This window comes from Anthonomus grandis, chromosome 18 (genome assembly GCF_022605725.1).
Source record: "Anthonomus grandis grandis chromosome 18, icAntGran1.3, whole genome shotgun sequence".
NCBI lineage: Eukaryota > Metazoa > Arthropoda > Insecta > Coleoptera > Curculionidae > Anthonomus > Anthonomus grandis.
The window spans coordinates 12750965-12771056 of record NC_065563.1 but is presented as its reverse complement, the minus strand read 5'-3'; the positions used below and the strand labels follow the sequence as shown (position 1 = coordinate 12771056).

General features: G+C 36.8%; 2 protein-coding genes across 16 annotated transcripts in view; one reads left to right on the top strand and one right to left on the bottom strand.

Annotated features, from left to right (window-relative positions):
* LOC126746775 (group XIIA secretory phospholipase A2-like) overlaps window positions 1–20092 on the bottom strand; it is a 149905-nt gene that overhangs the window by 110010 nt on the left and 19803 nt on the right. The gene's annotated exons all lie outside the window — the stretch shown is intronic.
* Window positions 1–20092, top strand: part of LOC126746765 (chitotriosidase-1) — a 66088-nt gene that overhangs the window by 35138 nt on the left and 10858 nt on the right. For all 3 annotated transcript variants that reach the window (XM_050455116.1, XM_050455117.1, XM_050455115.1), the window contains exons 4-10: window positions 6339–7027; window positions 13062–13189; window positions 13252–13490; window positions 13544–13752; window positions 14808–15025; window positions 15079–15235; window positions 15292–15578. In XM_050455116.1, the coding sequence (XP_050311073.1) occupies window positions 6339–7027; window positions 13062–13189; window positions 13252–13490; window positions 13544–13752; window positions 14808–15025; window positions 15079–15235; window positions 15292–15578 (1927 nt within the window). The remainder of the gene's footprint in view (window positions 1–6338; window positions 7028–13061; window positions 13190–13251; window positions 13491–13543; window positions 13753–14807; window positions 15026–15078; window positions 15236–15291; window positions 15579–20092) is intronic.

The window sequence follows — 20092 nt, the reverse complement described above, 5'->3', positions numbered from 1 at the left end:
TTCACAAATCGAGACATTTTTGCAAACCAAAATTAATCCTTTATTAATTTTAAACAACGTACAAAGCCTGGATGACCTACGGAATCATGATATTTTTGCAATATTTGGAATCGTGCAAATTTTGGAATAACTAATTTTTCGCCATTTAATGTTTTCTTAAAAAGTCGACTATTTTTATATACATATTGCCTTTTAAAATCGGGATTAGAATTATTTTTAATTTGATTTATGATATTTTGTAGTGTTTCATCCTGCATTTGGATTGTTAAAAACCAATCTTCAATATTAATTCAACTTCTCGCGTGGTCGTAATTTTTTAGACCATCATCAGAGAAGTCAACAAGCCACATGAGTTTGCATTCTAACCTAACAGTTGCTATACGGGATTTGCATCGCAAGAAGCATGAAAACTATTCTCAGTGTGGGTCTCACCATTCTGACGCTGAATACTTGTCACCAAATACAAATACTTTCAGTAATTCTGCACTAAAGCTGCTTAACTACAATGTGCAAAGCTTAAACAATAAAGTTCTGGAGCTCGAGGTTCTGCTGGCTACACTATCTCCTGACATTCTCACAATTACTGAACATTGGCAAAAAAACCAGGACATAACACTTGTAAAGATACATGGGTATAACCTCTCAAGTTACTATGGTCGCTCTTGTTCAAAAGGAGGTGGCACTGCTATATTTTATAAAGATGATCTCAGTGATCATGTTAAAGTAGAGGAAGTAAACAGTCTACAGACTGGCACAGAAAAAGACTTTGAATTTTGCATTTCTAAAATTGTTATTAATAGCAATAATTCCATAATAGTTGTTTGTGTCTACAGATCACCTAGTGGTAACAGCCAATTTTTTCTCCACAATCTTGCTAACCTACTTGATGAGATGTATAATAACAAAATTCCTTTTATTATTTCAGGAGACTTTAATTTTAACTTTAGTAATCCTGATGACCATGGCGTGATGGCCTTGCTTGGACTAATGCAGACCTTTGGTCTAATACCTTACATTAACTCCAAAACTAGAATCACTGCTCACTGTGCCTCTCAGTTGGATAACATCTTTACAAATATGAACTCAAGTCTTGTCATATCTTCTGAAGTCCTTGTTTCTAATCTGTCTGATCATTATCCTCAAATTTTTGTTTTTAAGAGACAGATGGAGGTTCCCCAATGTGGTATGGTTGTGAAGCGACGAAAATTCTCAACACACAACATGAATCGATTTTACAATATGCTGATGTCGGAGGCATGGGAGGAGGTCTATTCTACTGAAGGAGTTGAAGGAAAATATAATACTTTCTTTCGTATTCTCTTGAAATACGAAACTTGAGGTTGAAAAATAAGAAGCCAACCTGGATTACACCAGAGATAAAAAGATATTCAAACTACATAAAAGATCTCTATGTTTGGTACAAATATACTAATTCTAGGGAACACTACGTTACATATAAACATGAAAGAAAACAATATCGACGTTACATCTCCTCTTATAAAAAGTCTATAAATGATAACAAAATCCAAAATTCAAAAAACAAGATAAAATCAGCATGGTCAATCATAAAATCTGAGTCAGGTAAAAATAAAACTAACAACAATATTGTTTTAAGGGTCAGTCCATTTATAACCCAGCTTTAATCACCGAATTATTTGCTAAACATTTTACTCTTGACCATCAACAAAGCTGTAACTCCAATATACATGACTTGCATAATGATTATCCAACCAGATTTCTCAATCCTGTTAATTCTCAGGATATCTTTAAGATATTGATGAACCTTCCAAATAAATTTTCTGGCTTGGCTTGGATGAAATTCCGGTATTCGTTTTAAAGTTTGTTGGGATTCACTTAGCCGGACCCATTTCCAATGTGATCAATGAGAGTCTTTCTACCCAAATTTTTCCTTCTGCTCTTAAGCGGGCAAAAGTAGTGCCTGTTTTTAAGAAGGGAGAAAAAACGAATATTGCCAACTATCGGCCAGTATCCGTATTACCATCCATATCGAAGGTATTTGAAAGGGTTATCTATCAAATAGTTATGAATTATTTAACTCACCATCAAATAATAAATAAACACCAATACGGATTCGTTCCCAAAAGATCGACGGAAATGGCCATTTATAGTGCAATACAATATATTATGGAGAATCTTGAGAGAAAGGCCAGTGTAGCTGGACTGTATTTCGATTCGTCTAATGCGTTCGACCATTCTTTACTGCTGGACATCCTGGAACGGTATGGCATCAGGGGTGCAGCATCTAAATTACTCAGTTCATATCTAGAGCAAAGAGAACAAATAGTTTGTGTGACACATTCCGGCTCACCAACGTTTTCCCGCCCCCAAATTATAGGAAGAGGTGTGCCTCAGGGCTCAATCTTGGGACCTGTGCTCTTCCTATTATATGTCAATGGCTTGCCTGAGCTGTTCCCTTCTGATATGATTTGTCAATTCGCCGACGACACATCAGTTATAGTTGCCAGGAAGACAGTGGCAGATCTTTCACGGAGCTGCTCATCCGCAGTGGAGCGCATGAGGACCTGGTGTCTGGACAGTAAGCTGTCTTTGAACTCTGGTAAAACGGGGTTGATTAATTTTTCGAAGGCCAATATTGTCTCAGAATCTCTACTTGTGTGGTCTGGTGGGCAGTCAATCCCTGTAGCCAATAGTATTAAATTCTTAGGAATACACATTGACCCCAATTTAAATTGGGAGAAACATATTAAAAACCTTTATTCCAGATTAGCTAGCTTGTGCGGATTGATTAGAAGATTAAGGGATGTAGTGCTTGACGTATCTCTTCGCCTATTTTATTTCGGACAGGTACAGTCGATCTTACAATATGGTATCTGTTTCTGGAGATCTGCAAGAGGAGCTCTAGATATATTTAGAATGCAAAAGCGTATCATTCGTTGTTTATTGGGCATGACCTACAGAACTTCCTGTAGACCTTACTTCTGCAAACTAAAAATACTCACCCTTCCCTCCTTATACTTTTCTTCCTTGGTGTTATTTGTGAAGAGACACAATCATTTGTTTGTTGAGAATAGAGAAATGTACGCTGAGGATGTGACTATGATTACACGACATAGAAGCGATCTCCGCATTCCATTGCATAATTCAGCTTACTATGAAAGAGGTTCTCATTATATGGCCATCAGGGCTTATAGAATGCTACCTGCTGATATTAGAAGCATTGAATCTACAGTCCAATTTAAAAAAGCTGTTTACCACTGGTTGCAGATTAAATGTTTTTATAATTTTACTTTTGAATAATAATTTTAACTTGTGTTAGATATTTAGAATATTTATTTTAAATTTTGTTATTTTGTTTATATAAGTATATTGCCTCTATGAATTCTAGATAAGAAAAATTAATGTACCCCATGCGAGCTAGATCCTCCTTTGTATGACGTTGCTTTGTCGTCCTGTATACGATTTTGTTGGCAAATAAAGGATATTATTATTATTATTATTATAATTTTTGATATATGCACCGGCGGATTTCTACTTAAAGCATCTACATGCTTCATAGTACTTCCAGGCTTATGTTCAATTCAACAAAATAGTACTCTTGTATCGATAACCACCATCTAGCAATTCTTGGAACTAAATCACGTTTTGCAAAAGTATACCGGACTGCAGAGCAATCAGTTATATTAGATAAATACGAAAACGTTTCAAGCTTTCTACTACTGCTAAAGTTTCTAATTCATAACTATGATATACCTGCTTAGCCACCGAAGTCACTCGGCTAAAATAAGCCACAGGTTTAAGTCCTTCAGTGTAAATCTGAAAAAATATACCTGCAATGCCCTTCGAGCTTGCATCGGTATGAATTTCAGTTTCACGATGCTGGTTAAAGGGCGTTAAAATGGGTCTTGATATTAATTTATCTTTTAACTCGGTGAAAGCAGATATCTGGTCTTTTTCCCCACTTAAACGGGGCATTCTTTTTTGTTAATTGCGTAAGTGGCAAGGCAATTATGGCAAAATTTTCTAAAGTACCCAGCTAAGCCTACAAATTGTCGAATTTCGTGAGCATTAGTAGGCTGTTTAAAATTTTTGACCGCATCTATCTTAGCTAAACCCGGAGACAAACCATTTGGACCTATTTCATGACCCAAAAATTGAATGCTTTGTTTTAGAAAAGAACATTTTTTTTTTTTAATTTAATTTAAAACCTGCCTCAGACAATAACTGCAAAACTTTTTCTAATAACTCTAAACCTTGCTCAGGAGTACTAGTGGGGATTAGAAGGTCATCCATGTAAACTAGAACTTGATCAAACCGCAAATTACCCAGAGCTCTGTCAATAGCACTTTGAAATACAGCTGGCGCATTTATCAAACCAAAAGGCATTTTTATATACTCAAAATGACCATCTGGGGTGACAAATGCCGTTTTATCAACAGAGCCCGAGGCTATCTGGTGGAAGCCTTGATTATAATCTAAACTTGTGAAATAATATTTCCCCCCTAACATATTTAATTGTTCTTCAATATTTTTCATAGGATAGACTTGTTTTTTTTAGTTATTTTATTTAATGACCTATAATCACAACATAAACGATATGAATTATTTTTCTTTTTCACTAGAACAATAGGACTAGCAAAATCTGAATTAGATTCTATTATAATACCTGCAGAAAGCAAGTCATCGATTTTCTCTCTTACTACATCTCTCTCTTTCAGGGCTAATCTATAAGGGCGATAACACACTGGTTTTGACTCATCTTTCAACTCAATTTTTAGCTCACAACCCTTGACCGTACCCAATTCCTCTGTTTTACTGCAAAAACAGTTAAAAGCTTTTCTTTTATATCTCTCTCTAACTCACTATTCATATCTACATCGTTCAGGTCTAATCTACTCAAATTTATTTTATTTTGTACTAAACTCACCTCGCAACTATTTTTCCCGGACATGTTCGCAGCACATTTGGTGCCTCTGCCCAACAACTTTCCAGCCTTCCATGTTATGGCCTCCTCACCCATATTAGAAACTGGCAGCATCGACAAAGGTCCCCTAACTATAGCTCCTGGTATACAAATCAAAGATTTGCCCAAGTGGAAATATTTTCCATTTACAAAAACGTCTTCTCCATCCTTCACCCCCGTGATATCCACTGGAACGACGTGGGTTGACCGTGGACTAATAATACTATCCTCTTTAAGCAACACAAGTGGCCTCAGATCTTCAGCTTTAAGTGTCAGTCCTTCTCAATGTCTTGGCTCAATTTTGCCTCGTCAGAGTGGACCACTAAAGAAATTCCTGTAGCGTTAATAATGGGTTGTCCAATTAAAACATCAAAATCACCCATTGGAAGGTTAGTTATTAAAGCGGATGTTTCTATTTTAACCTCATCAATTTCGATGGTAAATTTAGTTGTTGCCTCACTTACGTAAGTGCCACCTCCAAAAGCAGTTAAAATATTTTTGCATGGAAATGTTGGCAATTTCATTTGGTTTACCACATCGCAGTTTATTATATTTTCCTGGCTACCACTATCAATATATCCGGTTACCAGATGCCCATTGATTTTACAGGGTTTCTTGTAAATTTGATTCACGTCTTTGTTTAAAAACTTGACAGATTTTTCCCCAACGTTTTTACGTGATGTGCTAGGAGTAGCAATATTGCGTGAATTTCGTAGGCGGCAGTTTTCCTTTTTATGGCCCAATCGACCACATAGGTAGCAACGTATTGTACTATTAAAACGGCAGTCTTTAGCTATGTGGCCCGGTTTTCCACAAATGTAACATTCTGTTGGCTTTTTGGTCTCACCTTAATGCTTAAATCTTTTTGATTTAGGTTCATACGTAGGGCTTTGATAATTTTCTATAGGTGATAACTTTGATAATTTTCTATGGTTTAAATATAAGGACAATAATCTTTTTGTTATATAGGTTCGAAATAAGTGTCAGTTATTTATGGGAAAAGTGATGATGTGCGGCACTTAAGAAGTACGTAGCGATAGCCGAGAAATATTAGTTTGTAACTTGATACTTTGTTTAGGTTAAAAAGGTTTAGAGGATAAGGCGTATTTTTAGGAGAAACAAAAAACAGTTCCATATGAAGTCGTAGCGGTTAAAGATTAAATAAAAGTTGATTGAATTTAAACAAAAAAGAGTTTGTTTTTCGTTATAAATTTTAACAATATAATGACTCCTAAGATAAGGCGGCACTGTTGTGCCTAATTCGAATAACATATAACATACAAACTAATTTATAACATATCTCAACTGAACGCTAACAACCATCAATAAATAACTATGTATATTTTACCGGAAGTACGCTACAAAAAAAAAACTAATAAAACAAACGAACTCCTAGGGTCAAAGTGGGTAAATTTACCCCGGAAGACATCCTGCCGGACCTCTGCACCCACATCGTGTTCGCCTTCGGGTGGCTGAAGAAGGGCAAACTGTCCTCGTTCGAGAGCAACGACGAGACCAAAGACGGCAAAGTGGGCCTGTACGAGCGCATCCAGAAATTAAAAAAGGCGAACCCGAACCTAAAAACCCTGTTGGCGATCGGCGGTTGGTCGTTCGGCACCCAAAAGTTCAAGGACATGTCCGCGACGAGATACGCCCGCCAGACGTTCATCTTTAGCGCGATCCCGTTCCTGAGGGATCGCGGCTTCGACGGCCTGGACCTGGACTGGGAGTACCCGAGCGGTAGCGTGGATAAGAAAAATTTCGTGCTGCTGCTCAAGGAACTGCGGGAAGCGTTCGAGGCGGAGGCGCAGGAGGTGAAGAAGCCGCGTCTGTTGCTGAGTGCCGCGGTACCGGTCGGTCCCGATAACATCAAGGGCGGTTACGACGTGCCCGCGGTCGCCTCCTACTTGGATTTTATCAATTTGATGGCGTACGACTTCCACGGGAAGTGGGAGAAGGAGACCGGACATAACGCGCCCCTGTATTCGCCCAGCTCGGACAGTCAGTACCAGAAACAGTTGAATGTCGATCACGCGGCCAATTTGTGGGTCAAGTTGGGCGCGCCCAAGGATAAAATGATTATCGGTGAGTCAGTTAGGAGGGTTTTATTATTAATTATTAAAAAAAAATCGTCGTAATATGAAAACTGCGTAATTTTAGAATGTTAGATTTAAAGTCTAATAAAAATTAAGAACATACACTCAAAATGGGAATGATAATTAAATGTGACCGTTTACACCAAGTTAGTGTTGGTTAGTAAGGCGATGTTTATTGATGTTTTTGAAACATCGATTTTGTTAAAAATGAAACGCGAAGGTTGGTTTATCAACACAGACTCACTTTATTATCTTACGCTTTTACAAAATACAAGTTACAGATGGTAAAAACACACGGCCCTAAAACAGAAAAGGGATCCTTGGGTAAAACTGCCTACACGCAGTGGCGTACTGACATTTGTATTTTGAGCTAAATTACAACACTCCCACTGCACAAAACATTACTATTAGGTACTACTCATAATTTGAATAAACCTAATCTGTTTACAAATCTATCATGCTTATCTGAACTAAGTCCTCTAGTTAAGATATCAGCATGCATGTCAGCTGTCGGTAAATACTCTATACTCTATTTCAGAAGTGTGTAGAGCAATAAAACCTCATTAGGTATGCAAAAGTGGTACCTGGTGATCCACCAATATTTTATGCCACTACCTTAGTTGGGTATTAGTTTCAATGTAAAATTCTTTCTTTTCGTTGATTGCAGGTAGCGCCACCCGGTTTTGGGTCAATTTATGAGTTTTGCCCATTGTTACCCAGTGATAAACATTGAAAACGGTTCGCCAAAGGCGTGCAACTGGGACTTGTTTTTTACCTTATAATTAATGTACTTAAATGCTATTTAATTTTAGAAAGTTACTTTTGTTTAAATGGAATAATATATTTTTTTCACAAATTTATTGAACATAATATGTAGAGTAAAACAGTTGAAAATGTCACTTTTGGATCTGGCACTTTTTGAACAGTGTATATCAATTTTAAATTATAATAGATTGTAGTCTTCTTCGTCATCTGACGAACTGTCATCACCTCTTGACATTATAATTAAAGGATCGACTGTCTGATCGATGAGGTTGTCAAGATCCCACATTTTGTCCTCTTGCTTAATTACATGCTGGACTGCTTTTCGCCAATTCTTGGGAGATTCCACTTGACCTGCTACTTTTCTTTCTGATGAACATTGTTTCTGTCTTTTGTCCATTGTATGTCAGGTTTGCGTAAGTCTCCCATTTTTTGCAGGCGTCCCAGATGACCTTCCACTTTCTCTCGTTTGTTTTTACTGATTTGCCAGTTATGACAATCAGTTGGTCATCCGCGTACGCCTGCGAGTAAGCCAGTTTGTCTGTTCGTATTATATCTACGTCCTGTTCTTTGGACTGGTCGGTCCTGTATTGGATTTCCGCTTGTTCCAGCTCTCTGAACCACCCCTCCATGACTACGAGCCATAGAGTCGGTCCGAGGCTGGATCCTTGCGGGCATCCTCTGTTTATTTGTCGGTCTGTCATGAAATCCTCGCACAGCCTCTGCAGGTCCCCGCAGACCCCAGTTTTTTCTAGTTTCAGGCTGACGTTAGGTTTCCATGCGCTGCTTAAATGCATTACTGAGGTCCAGGGCGACCACCAGTTGATGTGCTTTGTCTTCCTTGTTCTTCTTTATTTTTGTCATTAGTCTGTCTAGTGCATTTATCGTACCGATTCCTTCCCTGAAACCGAACTGTCTGTCACTAAGTTATTGTATTCCAAGTGTGCTTGTAACCTTTTATTAATTGTTCTGTCTAAGAGTTTTCCCAGCACCGGCAGTAGACTTATGGGTCGGGTGCCTCCGTCCTTTTTCGGGAGCCAGCACACCCTAGCTATTTTCCAGCATTTTGGGAAAACGTTGTTATTTAAGCATCCGCTAAAGATTTTTATTATAGCTTCCTTTAGTTCTTCCCACCTTATGTGCCTTACTGCCTCACTGCGAATTTTATCGTCTCCTGTCGCTTTGTTCGGTTTTATGTCTCTCAGTGCGTTGTAGATTTTTTGTTCCCCTATTTCTTTTTCTTGTCTGTGTTTATACGTTTTTTGTCTATTTCTAATGTCTGTTTGTTCTTGGGGTCCGTCTGTGGCGTATCTGTAGGGAAGTATTTATTTACTAAGTAGGCGTGTGTTTCTTCCTCAGTTTTTGTATACGTCCCGTCGTCTTTCTTTATATTCGTTGTTCGCTCCTTTTTCGTTCTTTTCAAGAACTTCCAGACTCGGTCCCAGGGATTATTTTCGGTCATGTCAGTCACCTGGTCTCGTATTGATTTAAGTTTAGCCAGTTTTATGTCCTGTTTGTATTTGTTTCTTTCCCTTACGTATTGTTCTTTTATGTTATTATTGTTGCTGTTTCTGCGCGTTCTTTGTACCAGCGTCCGTAAGTGTCTTAGATTTGTTCTTTGTCTGCTTAACTCATCTGTCCACCATGCTTGTTGCTCGTGAGTCAGAAGTCTTGTCTTTATTTGTTTACATGCCCTTTGTACTGTTTTTTGCAGGATCTTTGCCATTTGTTCTGTTTGTTCTTTCCCTATGCAATCGCAAAGTACAGTGGCGTACAACGGGGGAAAAAGTTTCATTAAAGTCAATACCTTGTTTTTGAGTAAATCCTTTAGCAACTAACCGTGCTCTGTATCGCACTTTATTTTCACTTTTCCGCTTAAATATCCACTTACACTGCACTACAGTTTTACCTTCTGGAATATCGACTAATTCCCAGACCTCATTTTCTTCGAAGGAATGTAGTTCATCCGCCATCGCTTCTCTCCAACTTTCTCTGTCAGGCTCTAAAAATTCTGGACAAAAATAGGTCAAACTTTTTTCAAAAACTCGAGGTTTTGGTATTCTTTTAGACCTTCTCAGTAGCGGAGGATCTTCGTTCTTTTCGCTGTCGTCAGTCTCAGAATTCTGCCACAGATCTCCTGAGCTGTCACTAGACACATCAACTTCCTCTGTTTCGACTATCTCGGCTCCCTCGGTCTCATCGGTGTCTCCCACTGAAACTGACACTTCTAGGTTATTTGACTGATTTTCCAAACAAATATCTACATAGTCATTAACATTTTCCATGATGGTAACATCTCTGCTGATTCTTTACTGGGTTCAATACTCTATATCCTTTCGTGAATTCATCATAACCAACGAAAATACATTTTATGGACTTTTATCCCATTTTTGCCTCTTTTCTTTGGGAACATGTACCATGACAGGACTTCCAAATATTCTTAAATGGCTTACATCCGGTCTCCTAACAGTCCATAATTCATATGGTGTCATCTGCAGTCCTGCTGCTAAACATCTGTTACGCAAATAGACTGCTGTGTTTACTGCCTCGGCTCGAAAACGCTTTTCTATGCCTCCATCGAACAATAAACATTTGGCTTTTTCAACAATTGTTCGATTTAACCTCTCGGGAGACGTCGTTTTGTTCTGGTGTGTATGCATTCGTTTTCTGGTGCATGATACCACTGCTTTTGAGAAAACCCTCAAATTCTCTGGAACAAAATTCACCTCCATTGTCAGATCTAAGCACCTTGATCTTCTCGTTCGTCTGGTTTTCAGCCATACTTTTAAATTGTTTAAAACAGCAAAATACCTCGTCTTTCAATTTAATAAAGTAGACAAATGCCATTCTACTAAAATCATCTTCACAGACTACAAAATACTTTGAACCTCCCACAGATGTCATCTCCATTGGTCCAAGTTCTCACAATTTGTTTGCTCTGGAACCCTCATGCTTGAAAGGCAATCTAGTCTGCTTACCCTCACAGTAAATTTTGCAGTTTTTTAAGCTTAATTGCACTTGTCCTTTAAAGCAAAGCCCGTTTACCAAACCATTCTGCATTTTATTTAGATAATTACTATTTACATGCCCAAATCTACGATGCCACATTTCTCCTGAAATGGCTGTTTGAGCTAATAAACATTTTTCATACTTAAAAATGTTTAACTTATACATTCCATTATCTAAATCAGCTGTGGCTACTGGTTCTTCCGCTTATTAAAAACTGTACAAGAATTATCCTTAAAACTAACGGAATTTCCATTTTTAATAAGCTGACTTACTAATAATAATTTTGTCGTTAAATCAGGAACACATAAAACATCATTTACTGGGATATCGTACCTAGAGTTTCCTACTCTAGTTGTAATCATCACCTCACCTGGGCATTTAGCAGGAACTTCTGTCTGATTGGCCGCAACTATTTCTGGAACTTTTGCATCTAATCCTGTCTAGCAGTAAGGTAAACACTAGCACCAGAGTCTATGTACTAGTCCGATTTACTAAAGGTACCACTTAGAAATACTGCACTAAACGCGTTAGATGTCCCTTCAACGGTGCGGCGTCGTTAGGACATTATTCTGATAATGCCCAAGTTTTTTGCATCAGAAACACTTTATTCTCTTTTTATCACCCGATTTCTGAGAATATTTACCCTTAAAATTTGGTTTACTAGCGCCGAACGCACTTGCACTGTCACTGTCAAATTGCGTGTCCAGTAACTTTGTTTTAATTGAATCTGTTGTTACCGCAATACCAGAACGTTCGATTGCCGTGATCATTGGAGAGAATTTATCCGGTAAACCAGCTAGTAACAACGAACCAACCCATTGGTCATCAATTTTAAAACCTGTGCCACGCAATCCACAATTTGCCATCGAATCACAATTCTCCAAGCGTGTAGAAATCAAATTTCTTAACAAACCAATTCTTCTGGCAAACCCCAAGAGCGACTTTAATTTTTCCCATAACTCAACTGTCGTCGTCGCTTCCTTAATATGAATATAAAGGGATGCGTAAATGGTTAAAATTTATATTTGCCTTTGCTGTGGCGTCATCTGCGTCCACAATTTCTGATAAACATTTGGATAGCCCCTCCAAAACCAGAACATTTTCGACTGCAAACGCCCAATCATCATAGTTTTCCCGACCTTTTAACTTAGGAACATTAACTATGACATTACCAGCCATTGTGTTATGTTACACCAAACACTATGAAATCAACCGAATTTTTCGCGACCTTTTACTAGGAAACCCGATCCGCTGGGCCCATAACCTGTTAAAAATGAAACGCGAAGGTTGGTTTCTCAACACAGACTCACTTTATTATCTTACGCTTTTACAAAATACAAGTTACAGGTGGTAAAAACACACGGCCCTAAAACAGAAAAGGGATCCTTAAGTAAAACCACAGATGTAAATAGCTCAGATTTAAATTACAACAGATTTTGACATCGATGTCAACGGATCGATATTTTGATCATATATATCGATGTTTTTAATAAACATCGATGCGTATTATTTCTTCAAACAGAAATGGTTGCTCCTGGCGACTTTAATAAGGTATACATATGATATGCGAGGCTGAAAAAAATTGAGGGGTTCTAAAAAAGTAAAAACTAACGCAACGAGCGCCCTCTATCGAAAACCGTATTTTTTTAAAGAAATTTAATTTCTCTTTTTAAAAGACTCGTATGTTTTAAATTTCATGTCAATTGGTTAAGGACTTATGAGAAAAAAAAACGATAAATCAAATAACACTTTGACACCCGGTATTTCAGTTACTCGTTAGGATAAGGCAAGTTGACCTAGTAAGAAATCTACTGTTGTTCTATGTCTCATTACTTTCGGGACGCCCTGTATATGACGTGTGGTGAAAATATCTTTTATTTATGTCAAAATTGTGGGGAATAATAAGAGTTATCCTCAGAAAGTGACATTTTTATTTTATTTCCTGTACAGTGGAAGAAAATCGTGCAAACCTTTTTAAAAAAAAAGTCAATTTTCTACAAATATATTGGAACATGGAATTTTTTTATTATCATAATCGATGCTTTCTTTAAGGCCAAAATTAAAGATATTACACAAATTTTTTCGAAAATGTAATAAATATTTATTAGCATTTTTCAAACTTTTTACTAAAACTACTTGGATTCTTCAAGATCCATTCAAAAACCTGGATAATTACAACTGCTAGTCCTTGGAATATTACAACTGTTTTTCAGGAATATTCATTCATTTAACCGTTCATTGATTAATTGCAGGTATGCCCACCTACGGAAGATCATTCAAACTATCGAACCCCTCCAAATACACGGTACACTCCCCGGCGAGTGCCGGAGGAAACGAGGGAAAATACACCAAAGAATCCGGATTTTTGGCTTACTACGAGGTAAACACACCAAATTCATTTCAGCACACTTTAAAAAAAACAAAAACACAACCCTCTGTTAGATATGCGAAATGTTACGTAACGGCGCCACTTATCATTGGGACGAAGAAATGAAGGTGCCCTACATGGTGGACGGGGACCAATGGGTGGGATTCGACGACGAAAAGTCCATCAGGAACAAAATGAAGTGGATCAAGGAGAACGGATTCGGCGGTGCGATGGTCTGGACCGTTGACATGGACGATTTTTCCGGCACGGTATGCGGTGGGGAAGTCAAGTATCCTTTGATAGGAGCCATGAGGTAAAAATCGTTCTATTTTTATTAAAAATCTGTTTAAAAACAACAAATTTCAGAGAGGAATTGCGAGGAATTTCCAGAGGCAAGGACGCCAGGGACGTGGACTGGCAAGAGGTGGCAGGGGCCACCGAGGAGGAGGACGAAGAAGAGGAGGAGGAAGTGATGGAAAAACCGAAACCCTCGAAAATCGCCGTGTCGGAGGTGCTCAAACGTGCCCGGAAACCATCGACGAAGAAGGCCCATAAAACCGCCATAAATAAAAAAGGTATAACAAGTCATTCTATATTCTATGTCATTCTATACTTTTTAGCAGAAAACTATCTCAGACACAAAACAAATGTGATGTCTATCTCGGGGGCACTATCCTGAAGTATGTGGAGTTTATTAAGGATTTAGGTGTGACGTTGGATTCCAGACTACTCTTCGACGTTCATATAGAAAACATTGTTCAGAAAGCTCTAAAAAATCTAGGTTTTATAACTCGAATTACAAAGGGTTTTAGTAATCAATCATCATTAATATTATTATATAATGCGTTCGTTAAACCTACTATAGAATATGCGACAGTGGCTTGGAATCCGATGTATCACAAATATATTGACCAAATTGAAAGAGTTCAACGAAAGTTTGTAAATATAGTAAATTTTCGCTTTAATAGACAGAGACATTTTTTTACTTACTATGATAACTTAAAATTTTATGGTATGAAGCCCTTAGAGAGTCGTAGAAACAATTTTGATTTAATATTGATTTATAAAATTATTAATAATTTAATAGACTGCCCTTTCTGTCTGGAAAATTTACATATCAACGTTAATCCTTATATTTTGCGTAATAGATCGACCTTTAGCATCTCAAGATATTCTTCAAACTATTTGTCTAACTCTCCATTGTTCAGATACCCCCGTAGTTTTAATAATTTTCAAGAAACTAATTTGAATGATGATATATTCTTCTCCAGTATGGCTTCATTTAAGCGATACTTAAAAAATTCTACCTAATTTCGTAAATAACGATAAATATTGTCCTTTTTTTCCCTATTGTCATTATTCATATGTATATATGCTTTTTTATTGTTTATAAGAGTTACTATTAAATAGGTTAGTTTGGTTTATATTGCTTGGTGTATTTGTTAGGTTTGGTGAAAATGTAATGTTTGGCAAAGCGCTTACTTGTATTTAAATTCATAAGATACTTTGTGCTTTCCTGTTATTGGATTGCTTAGTCTATCTGTAGGAGAGCCTTGTACTTAAATAAATAAATAAATAAATAAGTCATATAATTCAAGAAATCGTAATCATGACATATTATCGGTTTTAGTGCGTAAGCCCCAAGTGTTTTGCTACATGACCAGCTGGTCCCAAAAGCGTCCGGGCGCGGGGAAATTCACCCCGGAGAACGTGGATCCGGCCCTGTGCACCCACATCGTTTACGCCTTCGCCACATTGGAGGATCACAAGTTGGCCGAGGCGAGCGACAGGGACCCGGAGATGTACGACAAGGTGGTCGCCCTGAGGGACAAAAATCCCGACTTAAAGGTGTGCCTAAAATTTATCCTCGAATAACATATAATTAAAAAATGTATTTATAGATTCTGTTGGCTATTGGCGGTTGGGCCTTTGGCTCCACCCCGTTCAAGGACCTCACCGGCAACACATTTAGGATGAACCAGTTCGTGTACGACGCGATCGACTTCCTCCGGGAATACAAGTTTAACGGTCTGGACGTCGATTGGGAATATCCCCGAGGTACTTTATAACGAACGTTCTATGAACGTCCCTTATGCATCCCTTATGCTGAATAGGTGCCGACGACCGGGTTGCCTACGTGTCCCTCCTGAAAGAACTGAGGGTGGCGTTCGAGGGCGAAACGAAGACCAGCGGCCAACCGCGACTTTTACTCACCGCCGCCGTGCCCGCCTCCTTCGAGGCGATCGCGGCCGGCTACGACGTCCCGGAAATATCAAAGTACCTTGATTTTATCAACGTGATGACGTACGACTTTCATGGGCAATGGGAGCGAACCGTCGGCCATAATAGTCCGCTGTTTCCGCTAGAGAGCGCCACCAAGTATCAGAAAAAGTTGACTGTGGTGAGTTTTTTTTTTTTTTAAAGAGGCCTTGTTTGAGTGGGAACTTTGATCTACGTAAAAGCAAGAGGTTAAGGTTATAGGAGCCTCTTAAATTTACTCGTCAATGGAAGAGCTGTCATTGATAAAATTGACAGCAGAGTGAGGCTTAACATATTGTGATAGGCAACAAGTAAATAAATAATATCTTTATTTAGCAAGAAGCTACATTCAATAAAAACATAGGTGAAAAATAAACTAAAAGTGTAAATTGGCTATAACTGTATCAGGACACTCCGGTTTGTCCATGGATGGTCTCGGTAATCCAGAAACAGCATCCCGGTTCCAGAAATATCCTGTCAGAGGTAGACCATAAATTAAAACTAGACTTAACCTAAACATTATTTCCTTGCCCTACTTATTAAAAGCACAGTTAATTATTGTTTGCCTTATAGTAATAAAAATAATGTCGACTCAGGTTGATCGAGTCGGTTCGGTTGCAATCAGCGGATGACACACATTTGGAACTTGGTTGACCTTGCTGACTAGACACATTGGTCCCCCCGTGTAATACTTAGAAAGGCTTCGGTAGTTCCAAGAAGCTGTAACCAGTATCCCGGTTGGCCCAAAAATACCCAGTCAACAGATAAACCAACAATCAAGATGATGATTGGAGCGGAAACAATGCATACTATAGTAAAACTTAATAAACTACATAATTAAAATAAAATAATAAAATAACAAACACAATTTTACTTATTCATAATAAATTTTCTCAAGAGCCCTCTGAATTGATTTAAAGTAATACAATTTTTGATGTTAGCAGGCAAGTTGTTAAATAGGATTAAACCTTTGTATAGAACTGAATTATGCATTTGGGTTGTGTTACATCTGTCGACTAGTATGAAGTCTATACGATTTCTCGTATTATAGTTATGTATATCTCCAAAAACTCTTAATTTATTACAAATATAATCGGGGAGCATCTGATGTTTTAATTTAAAAATAAACAAATAAACGTTATACAAAATTCTTTGATGTACAGACAACATATCTAGGACACCCAACATAGAGATAACAGGCGTGTAACGGTTACAATTTAGAATCAGTCTCATAGCTCTATTTTGAATTCTTTCCAGTTGGTCAATTCTATACTGTGGCAAGTTAAACAATAATGTTGAACAGAACTGTAAATGAGGAAGAGCAATGGCGTTGTAAAGTTTTAATTTGATGTACATTGACAAATTTTTTCCAATTCTTGTGATAAATCCAACTTTTTTTGAAAATTTTCTCATTACATAATCTGCATGAGCATGGAAATTCAGATTGGCATCGAAAATTGTTCCCAAATATTTAATTTCTTTGTCGTACAAAATACTTTCCCCATTCACAGAAATCTGTACATTGCCCATGTCTATAGAACTTAATCTAGATCTCTTGCCAAATATACAAAACTTGGATTTACTTGCATTAAGTTATTGAGTTCAACGTTCATGACCTGTTGCAGTTGATGAATGTCTTTACCCACCACATATAACATTGTATCGTCCGCAAACAACACCACATTACACCCCCGCACTACCTCCACCATATCGTTAACATACAATAAAAATAGCAAGGGGCCCAAGACCGTTCCCTGCGGTACACCATGCTTTACATTAACACTTTCAGATGAACTATTTTTGTACATGACTCGCTGAACTCTACCACTTAGATAAGATTGAAACCACTTCAATACATTATTTTTAAGGCCTAATCGTTCTAATTTCCTAATTAACATTTCTCTACTCACGGTTTCAAACGCTCTCTTAAAATCCAAAAATACAGCAAGTACTAGATTATCAGAGTCAAGGGCCTTGAGAAAATTATCAACTATATTAATAATGACAGACTCACATGAATGATTCTCACGGAACCCCGATTGGTTAGGCACAAATGTTTTATTTATATTACAATGTTCGAGTAGCTGTTCCTTAACACATACTTCAAGGAGCTTCTCATAAATAGGTACGCTGTTAATTGGCCGAAATTCATTACACAATTTAGTGTTTTGCACTTTTGGAACAGGAACAACAGGCTCGCCGAAAAACCCCAGTACTTAAGGATGTATTGATAATATCCAAAAGACGATCACCCACAACATAAGCAACATCGCAAAGAACCTGCTTGGAGATGCCAGTCTCCCCACCACCAACGTTTTTTAGATTTTTAAGTATTTCCTTCATTTTAGTCATCGAAACTTTATTAAATTGTGTCAAGGTTTTCTGGACTGAAATATGTTTGGCCATTTGCTGCTGGTGGAATATCTGCAAGAATAAGATCAATACTATTCACGAAATAATTATTAAATCTATGTGCAATATCATTCTCCTGTGTAATGATTTTATTTTTAAACTTTATTTCATTAGGCATGTTTTGGTTTTTTCCTGGCAAAAGCGTCTTCAGATTTTTCCAGAGTTCTTTTTGATTTGGATCTATGGTATTCGCAAAAAGTCTATCCTTTTCTACTCTTATCTTGCTTACTATGTTATTTCTTATAGCTTTATATTCATTCCAAACGTTGTCATTGTTTTTTATGGCAGCCCTTTTATATAATCGATCCCTTTCCTGCATTTGCTCCCTTATATCTTGAGTTATCCATTTTTTATCGGCATATTTCTGTTTTTGCACAATTTTAATCCTTGGGCGCATACTGTCAAGAATTGTTCTAATATCTCTGACAAAAGTATTAGCTAGTAAGTCAACATCTGAACTATTTCTATTCCAATTGCATGTAAGCAGTTCTTCCTGAAGTTTATGGCATTTGTAGGTCTTAAAAGACCTAGTATAACTTACTACATCCATTGGCTGTTCCTTCGATTGATCCATAGAAATTGATATAATAGAATGGTCACTAATTTTAGGAGTTTGATGGACTTTATGCGAGAGAGATTTGTCATTTGAAATTAAATAATCGATCAGAGTCTGACTTCTTTGGACTATTCTAGTTGGAGTCTTAATTATTTGACTAAACCCATTGGTATAAATGATACTTAATAATTTGTTACTATAAAAATTGTTTTTTAATAAATCAAAATTAAAATCCCCAAGGATAATGTTGGTGCCATTAAATCATAGACATATAAATAAGGGGAGACAACACGTTTCATTCATAAATTCGGTTTGTTGACGATCAAGCATGTCTTTATGCTTTAACGTAAGCGGAACAGAGACAGAGAAGAGAAAGACCGCCAAAAAACCGTCAACATCGCATCAAACGATTCACGTATCTACGAGTGCAATCAGATGCGCCCGCCATATGAGCCGGCGATATTGGCTTCTCCGTCTGTCACTAATAAAAGGAGAAAGACGTAATGACATCATCTGGCAGTCCAAAAATATTTCATATCAGTCGGCTATATTTCGTCGGCGTCGCCCAGTGGCGTAACCGTTAAAAAAATTAAAAATTGGTGTAATCAAAAATATTTATATTAAAATATTATTAGCGATGATAAAGATTGTAGATATCTTTTTCTTATTTAATTACATACGAAACATTAAAAAAAATTACGTATATTACCCGGTTGGTTATAATACATAGATACATACATAATTATTATATTCTTAAAAATGTTTAGTTTATTGAAGCCTTTTTGTATCTTTAATATTTTGGATATTTATTAACAAAAACATGCCACTTGCCATTACCATTTTGTTATTTGTTGTATTTTTAGTTTAATGGATTTTTTGTTAAAAATCTGTCATTATATGATAGATTTTTACGATTACAAAAAAAATAGCTACGGCAAATATATTTGATTGCTATAAAGACAGAATCTTAATAGATGCTTTGTTAAGAAAATTAGACGTTCAATTACATACATATTTACATATCTCATCACGTGACATGCGATATAACATATTTAATGCTATTCGTTTAAAGGCGTCTAAAAGTTATTACTAATAAGATTTTATTATTATAGGTCAGAATATCTTTAAGATCCAAACCGGAATATAAAAAAATAAAATACAATTTGTACTGTAACATTTATTTTCTACTTAAAATATACAAATTATGAAGCACGTAAAAACGAAAATATAAATGTAGGCAACTTACTAAAACAAAAAGAAATAAACAAACTTGCTTATGTTAGTATACTTATGTACAGGCAGGGGCTTTAAATGGAATGGTGCCTAATATGGCCCATTGGCTTACCAAAAACGTTTAAAATCGTATTTTAAAAAAACTAAATTTCAGAGCCATAATAGGCATCTTTCCATTTAAAGTTCCCACCCTGTATTTATAACATAGTAATAACCGAAGCCATACTTACGAATTAAAAGATTCAATATTTGGAAGACTACTTGGGTTAGTATTATCTTTGACAGCATTGGAAAAAGTTTCCCAATCAGCACTAAAAATTAAAATATTTATATAAAATAAAAAAAAAATTTATATAAAATAAAATATAAAATGTCATGTATACCAAGTATAAACAATTTTGACAATCTAGTGCAATATGGAATTACTTAATAACAATAATTAATATTTTACCAAG